Source organism: Sminthopsis crassicaudata, chromosome 2 (genome assembly GCF_048593235.1).
Source record: "Sminthopsis crassicaudata isolate SCR6 chromosome 2, ASM4859323v1, whole genome shotgun sequence".
Taxonomy (NCBI): Eukaryota; Metazoa; Chordata; class Mammalia; order Dasyuromorphia; family Dasyuridae; genus Sminthopsis; species Sminthopsis crassicaudata.
The window spans coordinates 570,134,847-570,157,020 of record NC_133618.1 but is presented as its reverse complement, the minus strand read 5'-3'; the positions used below and the strand labels follow the sequence as shown (position 1 = coordinate 570,157,020).

The 22,174-nt window shown below is 33.4% G+C and overlaps 1 protein-coding gene across 3 annotated transcripts in view; it reads right to left on the bottom strand.

The window, feature by feature from the left end:
• ARNT2 (aryl hydrocarbon receptor nuclear translocator 2) overlaps positions 1-22,174 on the bottom strand; it is a 258,328-nt gene that overhangs the window by 182,685 nt on the left and 53,469 nt on the right. For 2 of the 3 annotated variants that reach the window (XM_074295242.1, XM_074295240.1), the window contains exon 2: positions 2,752-2,863. In XM_074295242.1, coding sequence (XP_074151343.1) covers positions 2,752-2,863 — 112 coding nt within the window. Of the gene's footprint in view, positions 1-2,751; positions 2,864-14,596; positions 14,834-22,174 lie in introns of those variants that run through there. The other variant, XM_074295241.1, reaches the window with a different exon arrangement.

Here is a 22,174-nt window from a genome sequence, read left to right as displayed (position 1 = left end):
CCCTAAAAAACTGACTAAGGCACTTCTGGATTGAAAATGAGTCTGGAGAGATATGATGGATAAGGTTTTTTTTTAAAGGATCTTTATAACTATTGATGTGCAATAATGTATCATTAGTTATGGCTAAAGAAAAAGGATTCTAATGCTATCCTAAGAAAAAACATGCAATCAGATATGTTTAATCTCAAGTAATGTCAACAATAACTATAGTTTTTATTCTTCATGTAATTTGCCACTGCAACAAAGAACCAAATACCAGTCTGATGTTTCTGTAAGCCAATGGTAAAAATGCCTTGACTATAGTATATATTTTCAATGTTTGAATAAGCTTATTTCCAAAAAAATCAAATAAAATATTTCAGCAAATAAATACTTAAATTAGGTATATCTATTGAGAAAGAAACCTCTAATTTTAGGTAGAGTAGGGTAAGATCTTCAAGCTCCCTAAAAATACAAAGGATGGTGGTTTAACAGTACAAAAACTAACACTATATTATAAAGCAGCAGTCATCAAAACCATTTGGTACTGGCTAAGAAATAAAGTGGTGAATCAGTGGAATAGATTAGATACACATGACACAATAACTAAGCCCTATAGTAATCTAGTATTTGATAAACCCCCAAACTCCAGCTTCTGGAATAAGAACTCACTATTTGACAAAAATTGCTGGGAAAACTGGAAAACTATGTCAATTGATATTTATCATTATTCCGTAAGCTAGCTCCACCTTGGGCTTTCACGTCATCATCTTAAACTGATTCTTCCCTTGAATTTCTTTGTCTTTTCTCTAAGTTTTATCTTCATCTTTTGCTTTTATGAATACAGGGTTTTTAAGGAAAAATAAAAGTTAGATCTCAGTTATGGCTAAAGTTTTTTAAGTTTGTCATATGCTCAAGAAAGGATATTTATATGACTCTATTAAGTAAAGGACTTCAGATCTTTTCAACTGAGTTACTATGGAATGGGCAATAATGCTAAACTAAATTATTGAGCAAAGAGGGCAATCAGGAATTAAGGTTAGGTCATCAGAATGGTTCAGATTCATATGTTCCAACACCTTCCTGGCTGGGGTTAAGGGAGGGATTGAGGAAGAAATGATGATGAGTTAGCTCTGAGTTGACTTGTGTAACTTTAGGCAAAATATTTTACTTCTCTAGACCTCAGTCCTCCTGAGTTGCACAGGATTCAAAGGATTTTTTTTCCCAATTCTAAATCAATGAACCAGTGATACCTCCAAAATGTGAGGAAGGAAAAAATCAGGATTCATGACATGAAAAGTAAAAAAAGTAACCAAAGCTGTAAAGTTGGGCTCAATAGACAGATCACCAGCATAAAGATGAACATCTTCAGCTCTTAAAAAGCTAGCTATAATAAATGGCACACACCCCATCCCTATACTTAACCCCACCCTCATTTGACTGATTCACTGGTTAATTATGAGCAATCTGCCTAATTCCCTGACAGGACCCTGAATGACCTACAGTGAAAGTATCCCCTGATACTGCCCTAGTTCTCAGACCTCATTAATAATCTCTGGTTCTTTGGAGGATGGAACAAAAATCTCCTCCCCAAAACTTCAAGTAAGGAGTGTGCCCAGACAAGCAATCCCTTCATATTCCAGTTGGCTAGACTTTGTGGATATCCTTCATGACCCCCATTCTGGGTACTTTCCCTTCTCACCCTTTTCAGCTTTCCTTTGTCTTTGGGGTATTGTCTTCACCCATTAGACTATAAGTTCCATGAGGTCAAGGTCTCTTTCTTATTCTGCAATTGTATCCCCAGAGCTTAGTAGAGTGCCTGACACATAATAGGCGTTTTAATAAATGTTTAATGACTAGTGACTATGAAGAAAGGGGGGGGAATTCTTCTGCAGTAACTACAATTGAATTGTCAGTAATGTAAAGTTAATCATGTCATAAATATTATTATTTATTATTCACCAGCAAGATCACATTATTAACATATTGATTAACATAATTCAATAGAACAAAGAGCCAGAGTATGTCTAAAGCTTAAGTTTGGTGATGCTTTAGGTGTTTATCAATTTTAAAAACAAGTGCCTTATATATTCTTTTGACAGAAACCTTTCTGAATGGGAAGAAACCAAAGAAGTTATCTAATATAGCTCTCTCATCTTACATAAAAGGAAAAGAGAAATTATTTACCCAATGTCAGAGGTAGAAACTGAACCCAATTCCCCAAACTAACTCCAAAAGTATCTTAATAACCTGCAAACCCCATGAAATTGAGGGGATCAGCTTTAAATGTCCTTTCTTGAAAGGAAATGTCAACAAAACTTGACTTCAAAATAAAGGATAGGTATTTGTTGCGAGGCATTTTTCTTGTAGCCCACCACAAGCAGCACTAAGAAATATAAATTAGTTACTGCCTTCCCTTCTGTATTTATGATCAGAACTGCTCATCCTCAGTGAGCTCACTGCAGATGAGTGAATTCCTATTAAATTGGCTTAATTATAGTCCAGCAGGATACAAAAGCTTTTTTTTTTTAAAACCAAGGACAGAGTTCTCATCACTTTGGCATAGAATTCTCAATCACTTATTGGAAAGTCATGGGCATATTGCTTTAACTTACAAAAATCTCAGCATTCCTAAGGCAAACTGCTGAGTTCCTATTCTAGCAGAAAAGAGTACAAAATTGATTTCCCAACCAGGCCCCCAGCATGAAAGCTATCAGAGTTGAGTGACATTTGCCAGTTTGAAGTTGACCTTGAAATACTGAAATTGCTTACCCAGAACGCCTCTTTCCTCCTCTAGCAGGCATGGCTCCTGCCATTCTCACCTGCCCTGTTGCCATGGGGGCAACAGGCAATGTCACTGATCCAGGGATATCAGAAGCCATTTCTGCAAATTCAGAACAAAATTTCATTAGTTATCTATGTCAATATGGATCCCAAATAATCAATAAAGAATGCAAAACCCTCTGGGAGGAGATTAACTATTTCAAGTCAATGGACTAGGAATTTAATTATTGAGAAAGGGTTTAAAAGAAAAAATTTCATTTTCAGAAGGACTTCATGTTCAACTCTTGAGAGTGGATGGGAAAATCTGATTTTCCCAAGCGTATGGCTATTGCCAAATGAAGAAAAATTGTCATTTGTTGTTTATAACTATACAAGCATTAGCCAATTTGATGTGAAACTATGGCATCATATTCCTTCGACACAGCTGGCTCCTATATGAAGGAAGATTCATTTTCCTGTCTAGGGGGCTTTCCTCGCTTGGTAATCAGAGACCAAAATAATCCCATAGGGTGCCTTGTAAATGGTAAATAAGGTGCTTTTGCAAATATATTCATGCATCATATGAACACTTTAATTTATACTTAGCAAATACAAGATTCCCAAGAACTATCTGGCTTACTGTTTAGGGAATGCAGAGAATTAAAATGATTTTTAAAAATAAATTCTAGTGGTGCTGTGCAGTCCTAATATATTTTATACATTCCCTCCAGGGGAACATGTATCTTTGTAAGCAGTTCAATTGTTCTGTTCATTATTCTTGAGAGTTACTTCAAGAGAATTTACTTGCATTAGTTCAACTCTCATTCAGGGATATAATAAAAGTGATAGCTTAAAACAATCCATTTCAGAAAGGCATTCAATGATAAAGAAAGGAATCAGTGCTCAAGTTAATAGGAAAATAATGTCATGGTATGTTGACAGCACAATACAAGAGGACCTAGATAATGTGTACACTGTTCATGTGTATGAGATCTGGTTCATTCCTACATGTCATATTTCCTGCTTAAACAATAATCTGAAAATGAACCAAGTAACTGTCATCACTTATCTAGTCAAAATACATAATATTTTATAAATATTGTATGACTGAAGGTCAGCTTGAAGAGTTCTGCTGGAGTTTGTCAAGAAAGGATTTAAAATCTCAATAAATGGAATCTTAGCCTAAATGTTCTTATTGAACTTTGAGAAGTATGAAGATCCCCATTTTTCCTTATTTATTTATTTTTTACTGGCCGTATGATTGCACTGATCCAGGGTGCTCCTTGTAAGGAACTTCCTCTATCCATGCAGATTAATTCACCTTCTCTGAAACTTACAGTTTCCCTAGAGCACTTAAAAGCCAAGTGACTTGCATAAGATCATAAAATCAATATGAACCAGAGCCTGGATTTGAACTTACACCTTTCTTCCTCTGAGGCCAGCTCTCTATTCTATGATATTTCTTATTTATAGTACTTAATGAATAAAATATGCACTAAAATTACATCTAAATAATAACCATTCTCCTTAATTTCCTCACAAATTTATTTTAGGTGGCAATAGCTCTAGAGAAACAAGGTAAAACTAACAAACAAATAATCAAATAGTTATGTTACATGAGCACCATTCTGATGAAAATATTTTATTTTCTAAAAGGCAGAATGAATACCTTGCTTGAAAAGTCCAAAATGAAGTTAATGCATCAAACTATTGGGTTGGGTCTAGATCTGAAGAAATCCAATATTAATATAAGTAGTCTATAATCGCACTTGCATTTCTTCACCTCCTACAGTCCCAAGATCATTCAAATTTTTAACCAACTTAACAACTTTTCTATAGTTGATAAGCAATGCATTTTGGCTATAAGTGGCTTAACAAGTGAATCAACAAAATGGTAGTTCATCATTGCCCCATTTGTAAGCATTTTTACATATCCTTCATATTAACAATTAGTTTTTGGACATGGAACTAAATAATAGTATTTGCATTTAAGGATCAATAGATATGATATATCTTGGTTCTTGACCAGGGTTAGAGTATCTCTGACAAATGAATAATACATTGCCTGGAGAACTGTAAATGTGATTTAAAAGATCTTTATAATACTAATATGGGATGGCAAATAAGAAAGATCAACAGATACAACAAAAGAAGAAAAGTAGGAGAGAAGCCTGATGATTTACAAGCAATAATATCTCTTGAGGAAAAAAGGAAGTAAAAAAAAAAGTACATGGAGTCAGTTATAAGTATAGAATTGTTAACACAAGAAAACCTGATAGCAAAATATCACTGAGACTTGATGGGATGATTGAAATTGCATGGCAAAGGGTTCTCTATTCAGAAAGAAAAGGTTAGATAAAAAGAAACACTGGTATAGCATTATAATTTAAGAAAATATATTCTTAAGAGGCTATTAAAGGGATCTAAATCTAAAGGGATAAGTATAAAGGAAAACATTTGGGTGAAGAACAAATTCAGGGTGGGGGAACTGACAGGAACAAAAGCAGCATTGTGGGTAAAGTTAAATTACAAAGCACACAATCATAAGGAGAAAATTGATATAGAAGCATGATATAGTTTTCATGGAAGACTTCAACTATATGGGCATCTGCTAGAGAGTTCTCTTTGCTACAAGTACAGAGATGAATTACACAGTTGATAAATTTTAGACTGTTTTTGCTCATAATTTAACTTTTAAACTTTTAAGAGGGTTATTTATTTGGGATATGGAAATAACAAAAGTAAGTTTTTTCCCCAATACCTCCCCTCAACAATCTCCAAGATATTAACCTCAAATTCTGGATCGAGTGGGCTCAGATTTAATTGAGTTCCTATATGGCATTTGCTCCTCCCAAGTTTATATCCAAATCTGACATCTTTCCTACATTTGTCTTTATCTTAGCTAGAATAGTGTTAAGTCTCAAAGGGACATCAATGATGAATTAGCTGAAAACACCTGTATAGATACAACTCTCAGATAGGACAAGGGAAGGGAATAAAATTTTAGACTGCATATACTATTAATCAGACATTATTAAATAATTAAATAATAATTAAAATTAAAATATTATCTCATTTCATCCTCACAACTACTCTGTGAAATAGGTGCTGTTATGAATCCCCATTTTTTAGTTATGGAAATCTAGATAAAAAGTAACTAAGTGACTCGCCTAGGATAATACAACTGGTAAGTAGCTGAGGCTAAATTTGAACTCAGGTCTTTTGACTATAGGCTAAGCACTCTACTCAGTGAACCATCAATTGCCTCTAGATGGCTCTCAATGGCTTGCTCTTGTGACCTTTTAAAAATCACAAGATTGCAGCCTTTAATTTCCTTCCCCAGGCAAGGAGTAGTAGGCAAAAGTCAGCTACAGTAGAAAGACATAAAACCAATAATTTCATTCTTTAAAGGGAGTGTTTGGGTAGGTTAGAATCTGTACCTGTGAATTCATTAGTATAGGGAACTCTTAGGGGAGGAAACTCCTCCCACCAATGCAGGTCAGCACTTGGTCCATAACTTATTGGTTTAGAAAGTTGCCTAGAGCAACACGAAGCATATAACAGGGGAAGTATTTGAACCCAACCATTTCTGGCTTCTAGATTAACTTTCTCTCCAGCAATAAATAGAACATGAATGATGAATGCTAGAAATAGACCATGATGATATCATAGTCATAGAAGACTATAACTTTCATGGTATCTGTTGGAAAATGCTCTCAGTTCAAATCACTTACATTCTATGACAAATTAGGAGGAACTAGGTGTCAAATTAGAAATATTGAAAACATGAAAGGGAATTTGTTATGCCATTTTATTGCTCTTGGCAGATAAAGAGACATAGAAAGCAAGAGAGAATCAAGATGGTGGAATGAAAGGTCACAACTGCTAAATATCCCCTAAAACTTTTCCTACATAATGACCACAGAAAACAACCAAACAGAATTCTGAGTAAGAAAACCAAGAAAAAGTCACATTGCAGGTTGCAATTCCAGTAAAGAGAGGAGCAGTCACAGTTATGAGGTACCAGGGGCTTTGTCTGCATAAGAACCAAGTGCAATCCAGGGGCAGTGACCAGACCTCTCTGCTGATCACAAAGCATTAGAAGCCTACAGGTCCTAAGATTGAATTGTGCCAGTCATCCCTCTCAGAAGTGAACAGAGTCCAATCCTAACACAAAGTCCAAAGTCAAGAAAAAGGCTGGAAAATCAAGAAACAACTAAAAAGAATCTGACTATAAAAAACTTTTATGGTAACAGAGAAACTCAAGACACAAACTCAGAAGACAATGAATTGAAAACATCTACAACCAAAGCCTCAAAAAAATGTTGATAAGACACAACAAGCCCAACAGGAATTCCTAGAAAGAAAGAAAACAATTTTAAAAAAAATTTTTTTAAAAGGAAATAAATGAGAGGTATGCAGGAAAATTATGAAGAGATTTAATAGTTTGGTAAAAGAAGGTACAAAATACTGAAGAAATAACTCTTTAAAAAACCATAATAACCCCAATAGTAAAAGGAGTACAAAAATACTGAAGAATTAAAAATCAGAATTTACCAAATGGTAAAATAAATAGGAGAATGGAACTTAATGAAACCCTTAAGACATCAAGGAACAATAAAATGAATTCAAAAGAATACGGAGTGGGGAGAGAGTGTGAAATGCCTCCTAGAAAAAAAAAACAACTGATATAGAAAATAAATCAAGGAAGAATAACTTAAGAATTATTAAATTACCTGAAAGCCATGATTTTAAAAAAGAGCCTAGTTATCAATTTTTTTAATTATAAAGGAAAACTGTCCAGTTTTGTCTTCTGGAACCAGAAGACAAGAGTAGAAATGGACAGAATCCACTGGTCACTGAAAAAAATTCCAAAAGGAAAAATCCCAGGACTGTAAGAATCAAAATCCAGAATCTCAGGTCAAGAAGAAAATACTACAAATTGTCAGAAAGAAATAAATTGAATACTATGGAACTCTAATCAGGATCACACATTAATTAGTTGGAGGGGCAAAGGCCAAGAGAAAGAAGAAGCAATGATAAAAGAGAGGGTAGATTAAGGAAGGAGACATAGCTGATATTCATCCTGGGTTTTCATAGAATCATTGAACTAATGATTTAGAATTCAAAGGACTATTGTAAGCATTTGGTCGGATTCACTTATTTTACTGATAAAACTGAGTCTGGGAAAAGTTAAATGGCTCCCCAAAGTTCAAACAGATTAGTAATAGAGACTGGCTTCAAATATAGAACTTTCTATACTTACATCTGGCATTCTTTCCAATGGACCATGCTTTAGATATCATTCATGATTTTCTGGAGTTTAAAAAATTCACCTGGTGGCTAACCTTTTAGTGATGAATTTAGTTATCATGTTTGTAAATATCCAAAGGGCTTTATGTGGAAGAGGGATTAGGTTTCCTTATGACTAAGAGTAATGAGTGGAAATTGTAAATATACCTATTTAGGTTAGATAGAAGAAAAGATGCCTAAGCAAATAAGGCTGTCCAAAAATGGAATGGCTTCTCTCAATGTGTATAGGGTTCTCTTATAAAGACTGGATAAAACCTTCTTAAGGATATCATAGAGGTCATGGATGCTCAAATTTGAAATGAATTCATTGTATCCAAGGTCCCTTTCAACTTTGGAATTCAGCGATTTTATCAGCGCAGCAGAGTTCTATGTTCTCAAAGATGTTCTTTATGAATTTACAAGTTCTAAAATACATTCATTATTTGGAGCTCAGGAACAAAGAATCAGAGTTGACAAATGACTACAATTATATTTTTTAAATGCCCTCAAATCAAAAGAGATGACTATACTTGGGAAAAATAAATTCACTTAAAAAAGAAGCATCATAGTTCTGGAGTGAGAAGGGATATTAAAGATCTTCCAGGCAAAATACTTCATTTTACAGTTGAGGAAACTAAAGCCTAGAAAGGTTGAATAACTTGGTTAAGGTTTTACAACTAGTACATGGCATGGATGAAAGTAAGCACTTTTCTATAAACTCTATCCTTGACACCTTTTAAGACTGAATCCACAAAGAACCAAAACAAAAGCAATTCAAAACCAATCTCTCTTCTTAATAGCTTCTGCCAAAATCAACAGGAGATGAAATTCATTTTTAAGCTATGTGACTTTGGAGAATTCTCTAGACCTCAGTTTCCTCATTTTACCTTTCTCAATCAGGAGGTGATTAACTGAACAAAATTTATGGTCCCTTCCATGTCTAAATTTGTTTCTAAAATCCTTCTCCAGAAAAAGACAGATTTAGGTGTGTTAGGCAAGGTAATTCTAGGCAGAAAGGTTATTAGGCGTTTGTCTCAGAGATAATAACTTAAGACAAAGTAAAGGCAAAATGGTCTCCCAAAGAACTTATTTTTCAGGTGTTTATACCCAGCATAGAAAATAAAATGCTGATGGGCAGATAAAAGAAGAGAGAACCAGGTGTCACTCTTAAAACCACAGTTCAGTGACCAGACTAGTATAGCCCCAGGCCATCACAGCATTCATGGATCTATTGCAGAGTTTAAGTGTTTCCAGGTGAAAGAGAAAATCAAGCAATATTTTCCAGAAAAGGAGAAATCTTTAACCACCTGAATAGCTATCTTGTGGAAGATACATTAGATATTTGTTTAGATATATGTGTCCTAAGCATCTGCAGAGATAAGAACTTAGACCAAGAAATAACAACTAGAGAAGCAGATTTTATCTCAACACAATGAAATCAATGAGGAATCATGAAGCAGTGATTTTCCTATCATTGAAAGGTTGAAGGAGATGGATAAGTACTCAGTCCTTATACAAAAGATTCTTGCCCACTTGTTGGGAGGTTTCATTAAGGTCTATTTCACTTGCAAAAAGTCTAAGTCACTTTCAAAGACAGTATTTCACTTATTAAAAAAAAGAAAAGAAAAGAAAAATTTTCAGTATAGTTAATTTTTTTTTCAGAACTGTCATTATAGAAACATTCCTGTCACGATTCCTGCCTACTTTACTCCCCCTACCATCAGTCACTTACCTAGTGTGAGTAATGAAATAATTTTTATAATTCTATTACTCATTCAGTGAAGGATAAAGGAGAAGAATGTGGTAGAAGCCGTTTTTTGTTTTTTTTAAAGTAATAAAAGTAGCTTTATGCAGACATACATCTTGGCCATAAGCATTCCCCATGTCTTAAAATATAGCATTGAAACAGTCTAATGAAAATGAGATTCCCTAGTCATTGCCACTTAAAAAAGGGGAACAAGCACTCCTGGATTCCATATTTGTACTAACCCTTGATCCATATATATGAATATATGGTCAACTCATATTGCTTCATTCTTTAATCAGGTTTACTTATAATGCAGAGTGAAACATATCATTTACTTTTATAAAAGAAATTCCCAAATTATCACTATAGCAAAATTATCACTTATTTTGCAAAGGTTCATGAGCATCATTCTGACACAAGAAAAAAAATCAACCTACTTATTTATGAGAATATTCACTAAAGATAGAGAAATTAATTTAGGGGCCCAGAATTAGACTTCCAAATCAGAGTCCACAATCTCCTGCGCATGAAGGTATGTGGAATGTTGGGTTTCAATAGCTCCCCAGGTAGAGGGTTCTTTAAAACCTAGCTCTCCCTAACTTGTAGATTCCTGATCTTCCATCCTTGGGTCCTGACTCTAATGAGATAGTATTGGTGATAGTACTTTGGATTTGAACTTGGATTTAGCTATTCTTGATATTGGATGTGAACTATAGAGCTACATAATTATCTCTGTTTTGACTTTGGACTTTCTAGATAATATTCAAGCACATTTCCAGCCAACACAACTTTGTGAAATTACATTGGCTTTTAATGATTCAAAGCTACTCCCTAAAACAAATGGTCTTCTTTTTTACTAATATTCCTCTGGCAATGTTGCATTTCTGTCTCTGATTCTCTGTTTCTCTCTATATCATCATAAAGTCTTAGTGCAGTCTTAAACAGAAATATGTGTGTGTACATATAGACAGTTATATAACTAGGCCCATAAAATGTGTGTATGTGTATTTCAGAGTATCCAAGTAATTAATATTGAGGTCACTCAAACAACAATAAAGAAATGTGTAGTAGGCACAAGAAAGTTGTAAAATATTACTGATCAAAAATTGTGCAAGAGAAGAATCCTGAAAACAATAACATATGGATTCTGAATTCAGATCAAAGCATATTTTTTCTTTACATTATTTTTCTTAGGGTTTTTTGGTCTGTGTTTTACATCATGACTAACATGGAAATATATTTTGCATGTAGATGTAAAACATATGTCAAATTGCTTACTGTTAAGGAGGAATAAGAGGAAAAGAGAGAGAAAATTGGAATTAAAATAAAAATATTTAAAATTGTTTTTATATGTAATTGGGGGGAAATATTAAATTATTAAAAAAGAATATCAGTGAGATGAATTATGATCAGAAAAGAAAGTGAACCTCTTATGTTGAGAGCATGGAATAATTAATAAATAGTCCAAGTGCTGTGCTGATATGCCTAAAATGTCAGTGTAACTAAAGGAAGGTCCCTAGCTAGGTCCCTTCTGAAGGCCTTGAGGGAAGATATAGAAAAGAGTCACATAGGATAAAAGGGTTTAGATGAGCTACAGATTGTATCTGGAAAGTGGACCACCTCGATGAGATTAAAGATCATTTAAAGTGTTTCTTACTACACCAAAAGTGTCACTTAGTTGTAGGCCCCATAAAGCACACAAAACTCCCAAGTACAGCCTGAACATAAAATGCAATTGGAAAATATTTAGAAAAATAAATAAAAATAAAATAAAAAACAGATAATTGTGCATTTTAAAACTGTCAATATGCGAACCACAGAAATCTTTATCTACAAATAAGTGAACCCTGTTTTTAGTAGCATATGACATCAATCTATATCACCTTTTCAAATAGATTCACGTTCCCTCTGGCTAGTCACAATGAGCTCCTTCTCTAGATCTGAAGCCCTACACTTCAACAACACAGCCATCAATCAAATCACCTTAGAATTCTTGCATTTTCCCCTGGTTTTTAGCCTCTCTTAAGCTGCTACAGTATTATCTTACGTATATCCCACAGGTTACTCTCTGTTATATTTTCTTGGAGCTGACAAAAAGTGAGGAAGTAAAAACTTTGGATTTGCAGATGATATTTTTTTTTACCTTGCTTCCTATAAAACACCCAAAGCAAATCTGCTCATTACAATAGAGAGACATTCAGCCTTTAAATTTCTAAAAAGCACTGAGAAGTATTGAAAATTTAGAAAATGATTCAAATCTATTCCAGAATTGCAATATCGATATTTTAAGAGTTGGGAACTTGTATCCAACATTCACATCACCTTCAAAAATAAGTCAATATGGTTAAACATCTTTTACAATGCAAACACAAAAAGCAACATAAGATACAGAGAATTTAAATTCAAATTTCAAATTAAGTACCAAAAAATGTTAAGAACAGTTAAACACAAAGATCTTACAAAAGTTAGCTAGAGATTTAAGGTTACATATGATACAGAGAAATTATAGGTCACAGGAACTCAAGTGGCAATGGTGATTAGAAATAACAATAAAGTAATATGCAACTTTCAAGAATACTATGAAAGGGAAGGGGCAGTCCTTATTTATCATAAGTGAATTAAAGGACCAACAATGATCTTTAGAAATAGTCAATTCCAAATTAGCTCAAGCTAATCATCTGAGAACTAACACTCAAATAATGAAGAAAGTTCTCTGTAAAATGTATAAGCATAGTTATTATTATTATTACATGAAATATTACTATTTTTGCCTCAAAAAGGCCCAGCATACTTCTAATATGCAGCTCACATGTTAGAAAAATCTGTCCTAAATTCCATTTTACAAGTAGATAACGTCAAAAATGGAAACTGGTTTCCTAGCTTTTTATTTAGGGATCTATTCTCTAGGCAGGTCAAGGCCTCCAAAACCTAAATAATAAATTTTACAGGGAGATATTTAAGCTTTAATTGCAGATCTCCAAGTCAATTCCTGCTACCATGGCATCTTCTCCAAATTTTGCTATGGTTCTTAGCAAAGAGAGCAATGTAACTGGCAATAGTATTTCCTGGCCAGAAGAATTCCAGTTAGCATTCCATCTCTATCTCCTTCCTCATTCCCATTTACCCACCCTCCTCAGTACCTTTATTATGCTCTAGTGATCTTTAAATTGTGTGAAGGAATTGAGAATAGTGGATTGGATGGGGATGGTAAAAGGGAGGGAGGTGAGAGTGATAATAGTAATGATTCTGACCATTTAAGTGAAGTGAAAATTAAACTATCTTAATAAAAAGATTAAGGATTTCTAAGTTAGGCCATCCTGCAAGCTCTGAAATAATTATTTCCTTAAGGACACGTTTCATAAATCCTTAAAGTTCAATTCAATTAAATTTGGCCAGCATCCACCATATTCTCAAAGCAGGGGAGACAAAGTCAAATATTAAACTCAGACAATGTCTAAGGATTTCAGATGGGATGGTGAGGGGATAAGTGACTTACCCAAGACATCACAATATATTTGTCATAGTCAAAAAAATAGAATTTAAATCTATTCATGAAAAGAGAAAGCCAGAATACTAAAAATTCTAACACAAAAATTCTATTACAAAAATAGAGTTGGCGAAAAAGTAAAATATAAACATTCCCAACATACTTGCGACTTTAATCTTTCTATATTGTAGAAACCTTATCAAATAAAGGTGTTTAACAATAGCACAAAACTAGTAATAAACTCTTGGGCTCCAGCAATGGCTTTCTCATTATTTAGCTTGTGAAAATTTAACTTGGCGAAATCACCTCCATTCTTTCAGCTTCTATCCTTCCCTGGAAAATGGGGGTGCTATTAGTCTTGTCAACTTCACAGAGCTCACATGAGAATGAAAAGAGATCATGTATTATAAAAATGACATGAAGAAACATAACATACTTGACAAACATTAATATGATGTAATCATTCCTAATTGCTTTTGGAGAAACTAAGGAATTTCTGGGAAGAAATAAGCAGTCCCAAGAAAATTCATTCTCTTCTGTTTTCAGAGGGATTTAAGTCACTAAGGCGTGACTTTGAACTATGTGCCCTAAATATGTGATTTGAAATATGTGCCCCAATTTGCACAAGATATAAGGAAGTATCAAGGTCACAGCTTGGCTTCAAACCCCATCTATTCCTTTTTTGACTTGCTTTCTGTTCAAGCATAAGCTACCTGACTACATATGTCCTTATCATATGTCAAATGTACAAATCCAGACAGAGAAGATCTAAGAACATACGTAGCAGACAGACTAAGGCATCCATGATCCCTCTGAGAGATTTCAACTCTTATTTCAGAATTATCCCCCCCAAAAAACCTGTCCTGTTTTAAACAGAAATTTAGAAGATTTTTATGTTCATATTTCTTAAATAATATGAGCCAAGGACTTTGAAAGCTTCCTTATTGCATGAAAAAAATCTTTGTCAGGAGTGCCACATTTAGCAACAGACCCATTTCTATTCTAAACATTGACATACCGAGATAATCCACTTGGAAAAAAATGAAAGTTGAATGGTTTGCAGATGAAACAAAACTAAAATAAGATGTCTGGTCACATTTTGCCTTTGTGTTAACAAGAAGAAAAATGCTAATAATTTTTAAATTAAATGACAACTTTAACAGCAAAACTAGACATGTTTTTTTTTGACAACAGTAAAAGCCAGCTACAATCCAAAAGCTTCCCAGGAAATGATGATTTTTCACCAAAGCATACCATTTTTTCCTCAATCCCTACAAGTCTTAGAATAATTATTCTCACAGAAAGATCACCAAATATAACAGTCCTACCTTTTTCAGAGGAATTAAACCAGGGTAATAATTCTTCCTTCTGAGCAATACCTTCTTGTGAGACTATGTTATCCGTGTAGTGAAAATGTCAGAAACCTCTGGGAGGAAACGTAGCCCCATTTGTATTCTGCTCAGAAAATGTCATCACAGATCTGTTTACCTTAACTGTGGACCATGATTCAGCCAGTGACAACCGTCTTGCATACTGATCAATTTATTTGCAGCAAATTTTTTCTAACATTAACCATTTAGGTTCTGAAAAGTAGCTGCTCAGATTTTTTTTTTTGCCAGCAACATGCATTCCTTTAAGAAAATCAAAATTTTTGAAAGTGGGCTTCTCAAGAGAATATTTCAACAGAATGTATAAAAAATTTCTCTTTGCCCCCACCCTGACTCCAAATATAGACTTCCCTTCAGATTATGGATGGGAAACATAGCATGGGATTTTTTAAAATTTTATTTATAATTTTTTGACAGTATATATGCATGAGTAATTTTTTATAACATTATCCCTTGTATTCATTTTTCCAAATTATCCCCTTCCTCCCTCTACTCCCTCCCCTTGATGACAGGCAATCCCATACATTTTACATGTGTTATAATATAACCTAGATACAATATATGTGTGTAAATACCATTTTCTTATTGCACATTAACTATTAGATTCTGAAGGTATAAGTAACCTGAGTAGATAGACAGTAGTAGCATGGGATTTCTTCACAAGAATAACTGCCTTAACTGTGGAAGGCTTTCATTTCGATCAAGAAAAATCCAATGTAATAGAAACAGATGTGTCTTATCAGGCCATGAGGGCTATCTTGTCAAATGCCAAGGACCAAAGTGCCTATCCTGTATCTTTGGGCATTGAATTTAATGCAGTAAAGACATCTGCATAAAATTATGATATTTAGAGTGGGGAACAGCTATCTTTTAGGAGGAGAGTATCTGTTATGGAAATGTCCACTTGGGTACTAATAGACTTTAAGACTTTGAACATCTAAATGACTAGAATATTTGAAATCCTGTCAAGAGAGCAATGGTTATATTTCTTTCTCCTTTCCAATTCACACAAATCTCCTAGGAAAAGGAAAACAATTCAAAGGCTTGTGTCTATTCTAGAATAAGAAGACATGCATCTCACTGAGAAGATAACACTTGTCCTTGGATTCTAAATAAATTGATTGCTTTAAATTTAGGAAGAAACTTCCAACACAAATAATCAAGTGAAATGGTCTGTGCTACTGGACAACATAGGATACTAGAAAGAGTGCTGGTCTATGACTCCGGAGATTCTAGTCCTTCCATTAACTCATTTTAGGACCTCTTCTCTCTCTCTTAGCTTCAGTTCTTCACAAGTAAAATTAGGAGGCTGGACTAAATGGTCTCTAAAGTACCTTCCAGTGCTAATTGGGATTACAAATTATAATCCTTAGCTTCCATCAAGGCTCATTTCAGAAGTCCCTTTTAAAACCTCTCCATATCCCCTGAGTTGTTTGTGGTCTCCTTCTTCAAATTACCTTATGAAATACTTAAAATAACTGTTATTGGTGTTATAGCTCCCCTAGTAGCATGTAAGCTCTTAGTGAAACAAGTGCTTTAGTCTTATATTTATATTCCCAGACCTTATCACAATACTTGATACAGAGTCACTAAATAAATGTTTATCTAATTATATTGAGTAAGTTCTAAGTTTTGTATCCTTACAAAAAGGAAGCAATCATAGCATTTTGATGTATTCTGCCTCATGACAATTTACCTGGCCTATTCTGTGTAGGTTGTAATTTTCAAGGGAAAAGGGTTATAAAAAAATTAAAAGAAGAACTTGGAAAAGCTCAGAGGGAATTGAAACTAAAAGATGAAGCATGTGAAAGGCTTTCAAAAGTTCAAGATCAACTGGAACAAGAATTAGAAGAATTCACAGCTAGTCTCTTTGAGGAAGTGCATAAAATGGTGAGAAAAGCTAATATTAAGCAGGCAATGGCTGAAAAACAATTAAAAGAAGCACAATGAAAGATTGATGTACTTCAAGCAGAAGTTGCTACCTTAAAGACACTTGTGTTGTCCATTTCACCAACATCACCAATTCAAGAACTTCCACCAAGTGGAAAGACTCCTTTTAAAAAAGAGACATACACAGAATAGGAAAACTAGGACATTTTTCTTTCTTTTTCTTTTTGGCAAGGCAATTGGGGTTAGGTGATTTGTCTAAGGTCATACAGCTAATGAATGTCAAGTGTCTTAGGCCAGATTTGAAGTCAGGTTTTCCTAATTCCAGGGATGGTGCTCTAAAAATTATATCATCTAGCTTTCTGTAAAATTTCCTAGGAAATTTTTAAGCTTTAAGTGCTACAAGACAATTAAGAAGTGCCCAATATGTCATAAAATGTCTATTATATAAACAAGAAAAAAAGAAGAATAGGTAAGAAAATGGAAAAGTAGAAAAGGAAAGAATGATAGAAAATGGAGAAAAAGTAAAGCACCCCTTAGAAGCAACAATACCTTAGGCTGCTTACTAAGATAATCTACCTTGAAAAAGTCTGTATTGTTTAAAAAGACAAGACACAAATGCTCCATAATCCCTGTCTTTGGATATTAATTTTATCAGAGAGAATAAATTTATTTATTTAAATTAATTAATTTAATTAAAATTATGTTATAAAAATACAAGTTAGTATACGATTTTCAAATCATCGATAAAGATAATAAGTGCTTCCTGACCATCTGGACTACCTTGTTGGTGGTGGTGGTGGTGGTGTTAATTTTATCCTGCCTTTTCCAAGAATCTCCATGTCTTGGAGCAAGTCATTCACTAGAGTTGTCTTTCAACATTCTTCAAGGATGATGCAGTTGACTTTTCTCAGAAAGCTTCCCCTAATTCCCCAGCTAGGAGTTATCCCTTGTCTTCTTGAATCTCTCGGGCCATTCAGTTTAAGCTCACTGATGCAAATAATCAGTTTTTAACTTTTATTATAATTGTTAGCATATTGTCATTACTAGGCTGAAAATTTTCCTGAGAGAAGGGATTGACAGGTTTTATCTTTCTACTGCCAGTTCCCAGCAGAATGTTGAATATATAACTTTGATAACATTTAATAAATGTTTATTGAATTGAATTAAATTCAGAGTAGGATCAGATTATTTCTAACTGGGGAGATCAGGGAATATTTCAAAAAAAAAAAAAAAGATGAGATTTGAACTGATCCTAACCTTGCAAGATAGGATGGCAGAGAGGAAGGACATTCACAATATGGGGAAGGAATTGACAAAGTTGAGGCAAGGAGAATTTCTAAGAAGTTCAGGGGTAAAGCAAGGATGTCCATTATCATGAGTATTTCTAGGTATGGGTATTCACTCTTCTAATCTCTGATGAGTTTATGGGAGGCTGAGGGTGGTGGTTCTCTTGAGTTCTGAGTTAAACACTAGTAATTGAATATCCACACTCACTATGGCACCACAATGGCAGGGAATGGGTTAAGACAAAGCAAACCCGTCCAATCCATTCTGAACAAGAAGTTTTTTGACGGTGGAGTCATTTTCAGTACTTCAGGCTCTTCATGACACTATTTGAGGTTTTTAAGGCAAAGATAATGGAATGGTTTGCCATTTCCTTCTCTAGTTCATTTTACAGATGAGGAAACTGAGGCAGAATTAAGTGATTCACCCAGGGACACACAACTAATAAGTATCTGAAGATGAGTCTTCCCGATTCCAAGCTTAATTTTCTAGCCACTGCACCGCCTAGAGGCCCAGTCTCCCCTTCAACTCCTATAAGTCATCACTATTATTTGATATAATGCTCAAAATGCTAGCCATCACAATATGAAGAAATTAAGGAATAAACATAGGTAAAGATGAAAAACGTTTTAACTTTTTGCAGATGATATGAAGATTTATTTAGAGACCTCTAAAGAGTCAACTTAGAAATTAATTGAAATAACTTCAGCAAAGTTACAGGTTATGAAAAAAGTCTAAATAAATCATCAATATTTCTCTATATTACCAGCATAATCTAGCAGAAAGATAAAGAAAGAGAAATTAATTTTAAAAAACTAAAGAAAATATAAAATATTTGAGTCTACTTTTAAGACAGAAATATAAACTATATAAATACAACTACATAACACTCTTTATACAAATAAATATGGATCTACAATAATAGGAGAAATGTTAATTACCCAGAGATAGGACTATTTTAATAAGACCACACTATCCTCATTAATTTGCTTATCCCATGACAAATCAAATCACCAAAGGATTTCTTTACAAAGGTGGAAAAAAAAATAACAAAATTCATTTGGAGGGCAAAAGGTCAAATGTCAAGAGAACTAATGAAAATAATGAGAAGGAAAGAGGACTAGCAATATGTGATCTCAAATCGTACTACACAGCAGTATTTATCAAAATGATTTGGTACTGCTTAAACAATAGAGGATCTGAAAAGATTAGGTAGGAATAGGAACAATAACAACCACTACCACCATGATGATCATGATGATGATGATGATGATGATGATGATGATGATGATAGCATTTATATAAACTTTAAGGTTTACAAGTGTCCCACCTGACCCTTAAAATGACCCTGAGATATAGGTGCTATTATTATTTCCATTTTATAGATCAGGAAACTGAGGCAAACAGAAATTAAATGGCTTTCTCAGGATGTGCTCAGGATCACACAGTTAAGTGTCTAAGGCTGGACCTGAACTCAGATATTCCTGATTCTTGGTCCAGTCTACTATTCTACCTAGCTGCTTCTTGCTATGGGAAAGGTTGCAGATAAACATAAAATTTCCTAGCAAGTATTTTTAATTTTAAAATTTTCTTTTTATTATAAAATTAAAAATCATCAACAAACATGTTTCAATGTACAAAAAAAGAAGATTGTATAAGAAACTGAATTTCTCTTTTATACAATATATATACTGGTACAGTTGGTACCCCTTCTGCATTTTTTGTTTTTTCATGTATTTTCAAAATGATTTATTGATTATTTTATGGGGACATACTATCACTATGCACTAATGCACCAACTCTTCTTTCCAAGTAGAAATCCTCTGCTGGAAGAAATAAGTATAATTCATCAATGAATTTGTTTGTTTTTCTAAACTACTTAACAAGTATGATTGTCTATGAGGGAAATCAGATGCTTCAGATAATAATGGATTCTCCATCATTAAAAATCTTTCAGCAAAGACTAAGTGATCTGGATTAATAGATACCTGGATTTAAAAATCAGGGGGGACCTCTACTTGAATCTTCTTCTTAAGAAGGTGCTAGATAGGATTCTTGGTCAATCATGGCTTAAGCAAAATAATCCTCTAGGTTCCTTCCAACTTATGACTCTGTGAAGTGGGCATCAGTATATACAGTGTCTTTAGATATAGATGAAAAGAAAATTTCTTCATTTCCTTCTCTCTCTCTCTCTCTCTCTCTCTCTCTCTCTCTCTCTCTCTCTCTCTCTCTCTCTCTTTTATATATATATATATATATATATATATATATATATATATATACATACATACATACACACACACATATATATATATAAAACCCACATTATTTTCCCTTTCCCAGAATGGAGTCAGAAGTAGAGGAGTAGCTATTGGCATATCTTGGTGATTCTATTCTAACACTATAAATAATTTTAACATTATAATAATTTAACACTATAATTTTGTTCTAAATATTATAACAGGAAGAAGCAATTTATACAATGCTTTTTAAAATTATAAAATATGCTCATATCCGTAATTTCATTTGACTTTCACAATAAAGATAAAGGAAAGTAAATCTGGTCTTTTGACAAATGGGTGACAAATTATAGATGAGCAAAGAGGTTGACAGAGTGCTATTATAATAAAAATAACTGGACTTGGAATTAGAAGTTTTGGATTCAAATTTTGATATCCTCACTGATTGAGTAATCTCAATTAAATCATTTAACTTCTTAGAGCCTCAGTACTCCATTTGTAAAAATAAGTGAGTTGGATTAGATGGGACAATATATATATAAGAATTATGATATGATTATGAATTATGATATAAGAATTATATTATGATAATATACATATAAGAATTATGATAATTATTTTTGTAAGGCTTAAATATAATTATATTTGACTAAAAGAAGAAAAGTATTGATTTGGATAAAAAATGATGTTACTTTACAAAAAAAAAAAAAACCACCCTTTCTTTTCCCTTTTCCCTCCTCCTTTTTTCTTTCTATTCATCCCTCAACACTTTTTACCATCAATTTCCTTGAACAATTTTATTTTTGCTTATAGACTACACATTTATAGAGTTAATTTATAGACAATGCATACTAAGAATGCATATAAAGCTTAAGTCAAAGTATCAGCATGTATAACTGTAATAGTGTGATATGAAAAGAAATCTAATTAAGAGAATTGTATGCTTAGTACATTTAAAGCAATCCAAAAGATTTTTAAAATATTAAATAGTGTGATTTACCCCCTTTCACAAAATAGAATTCAATCCTTAGATTTACATACTTTTTGAGTCATAATTGTTGTCTCTGCTCTTAATAAAATCAACAAATGTTGATTTTCAAAATGGTTTATTGATTCTTTTATAGGGGACATACTATCACTATGCAGTAATGCACCAAGTCCAACTTCTCTTTCCAAGTAGAAATCTTCTTCTGGAAGAAATAAGTATAATTCATGTACCATGGAATCTACTTTAAAATGTGACTATTATCCAGTAAAACACTTTCCTTTTCTGGGGGCTTTTGCTTTCTTACATGAAATATGAAAGGGTTAGAGTTGAGACACCTTCATTTGAAGTCTATTCACACATGTTTTCCTAAGGAGCCTATATGGAAGATATGTTCTCATATTTTTTTTTGGAAGATCCAATAGTGGCCTGTAAGGTCTCTTCTTGAGGTCAAATAAAATAATATATAAAAAGCTCTTTGCAAACCTTAAGGTGCCATGTAATTATTTAGCTATTGCTGCTGTTATTATTATTATTATTATTATTATTATTATTATTATTATATTATTACTGCAGTTCTAAGAACGTATGCTTCTTTAGAAGTGCTTTTTCTCAAGTCAGTACTCAAACATAACCTCAGATCTTGAAATCAACATTTCTGTGTCCTGTCAGCTCTGAGTTTAACTTCCAGATTTCAAAAACATGTCCCTTCTTCTTTTACTCTCTTCCCCATTATCCATTAGTATGTCTTTCCCTATGAGACTATAAGTTTTCTAGGACAAGGGCTGGATATCTTTTAGCTTCTTTTGTATCGCCACTTAGCATATTATCTGGAAGATATTAAATGCTCTTAACCATAAAAATTAAAGTAGATTGAGACACAAAGTTCCAAGTACATTCAATTTAATAATAAAGCACATATTTTCCAATAAATAGGATCTCAGCTTTCTCAGTAAAACTAAGACTCCAAATGAGGGGGACAGTTCTCTTTTATAGTTTTAAAAAGAGCAAAAGATAGGAAGGTGAGTATCATAGATGGAAGATTGAATGAAAATTGAGAATAAGTGGAAGCAACAACTCCCTCTTTCCCTCCTGTGTCTAAGAAATGTTCGCTTTTTG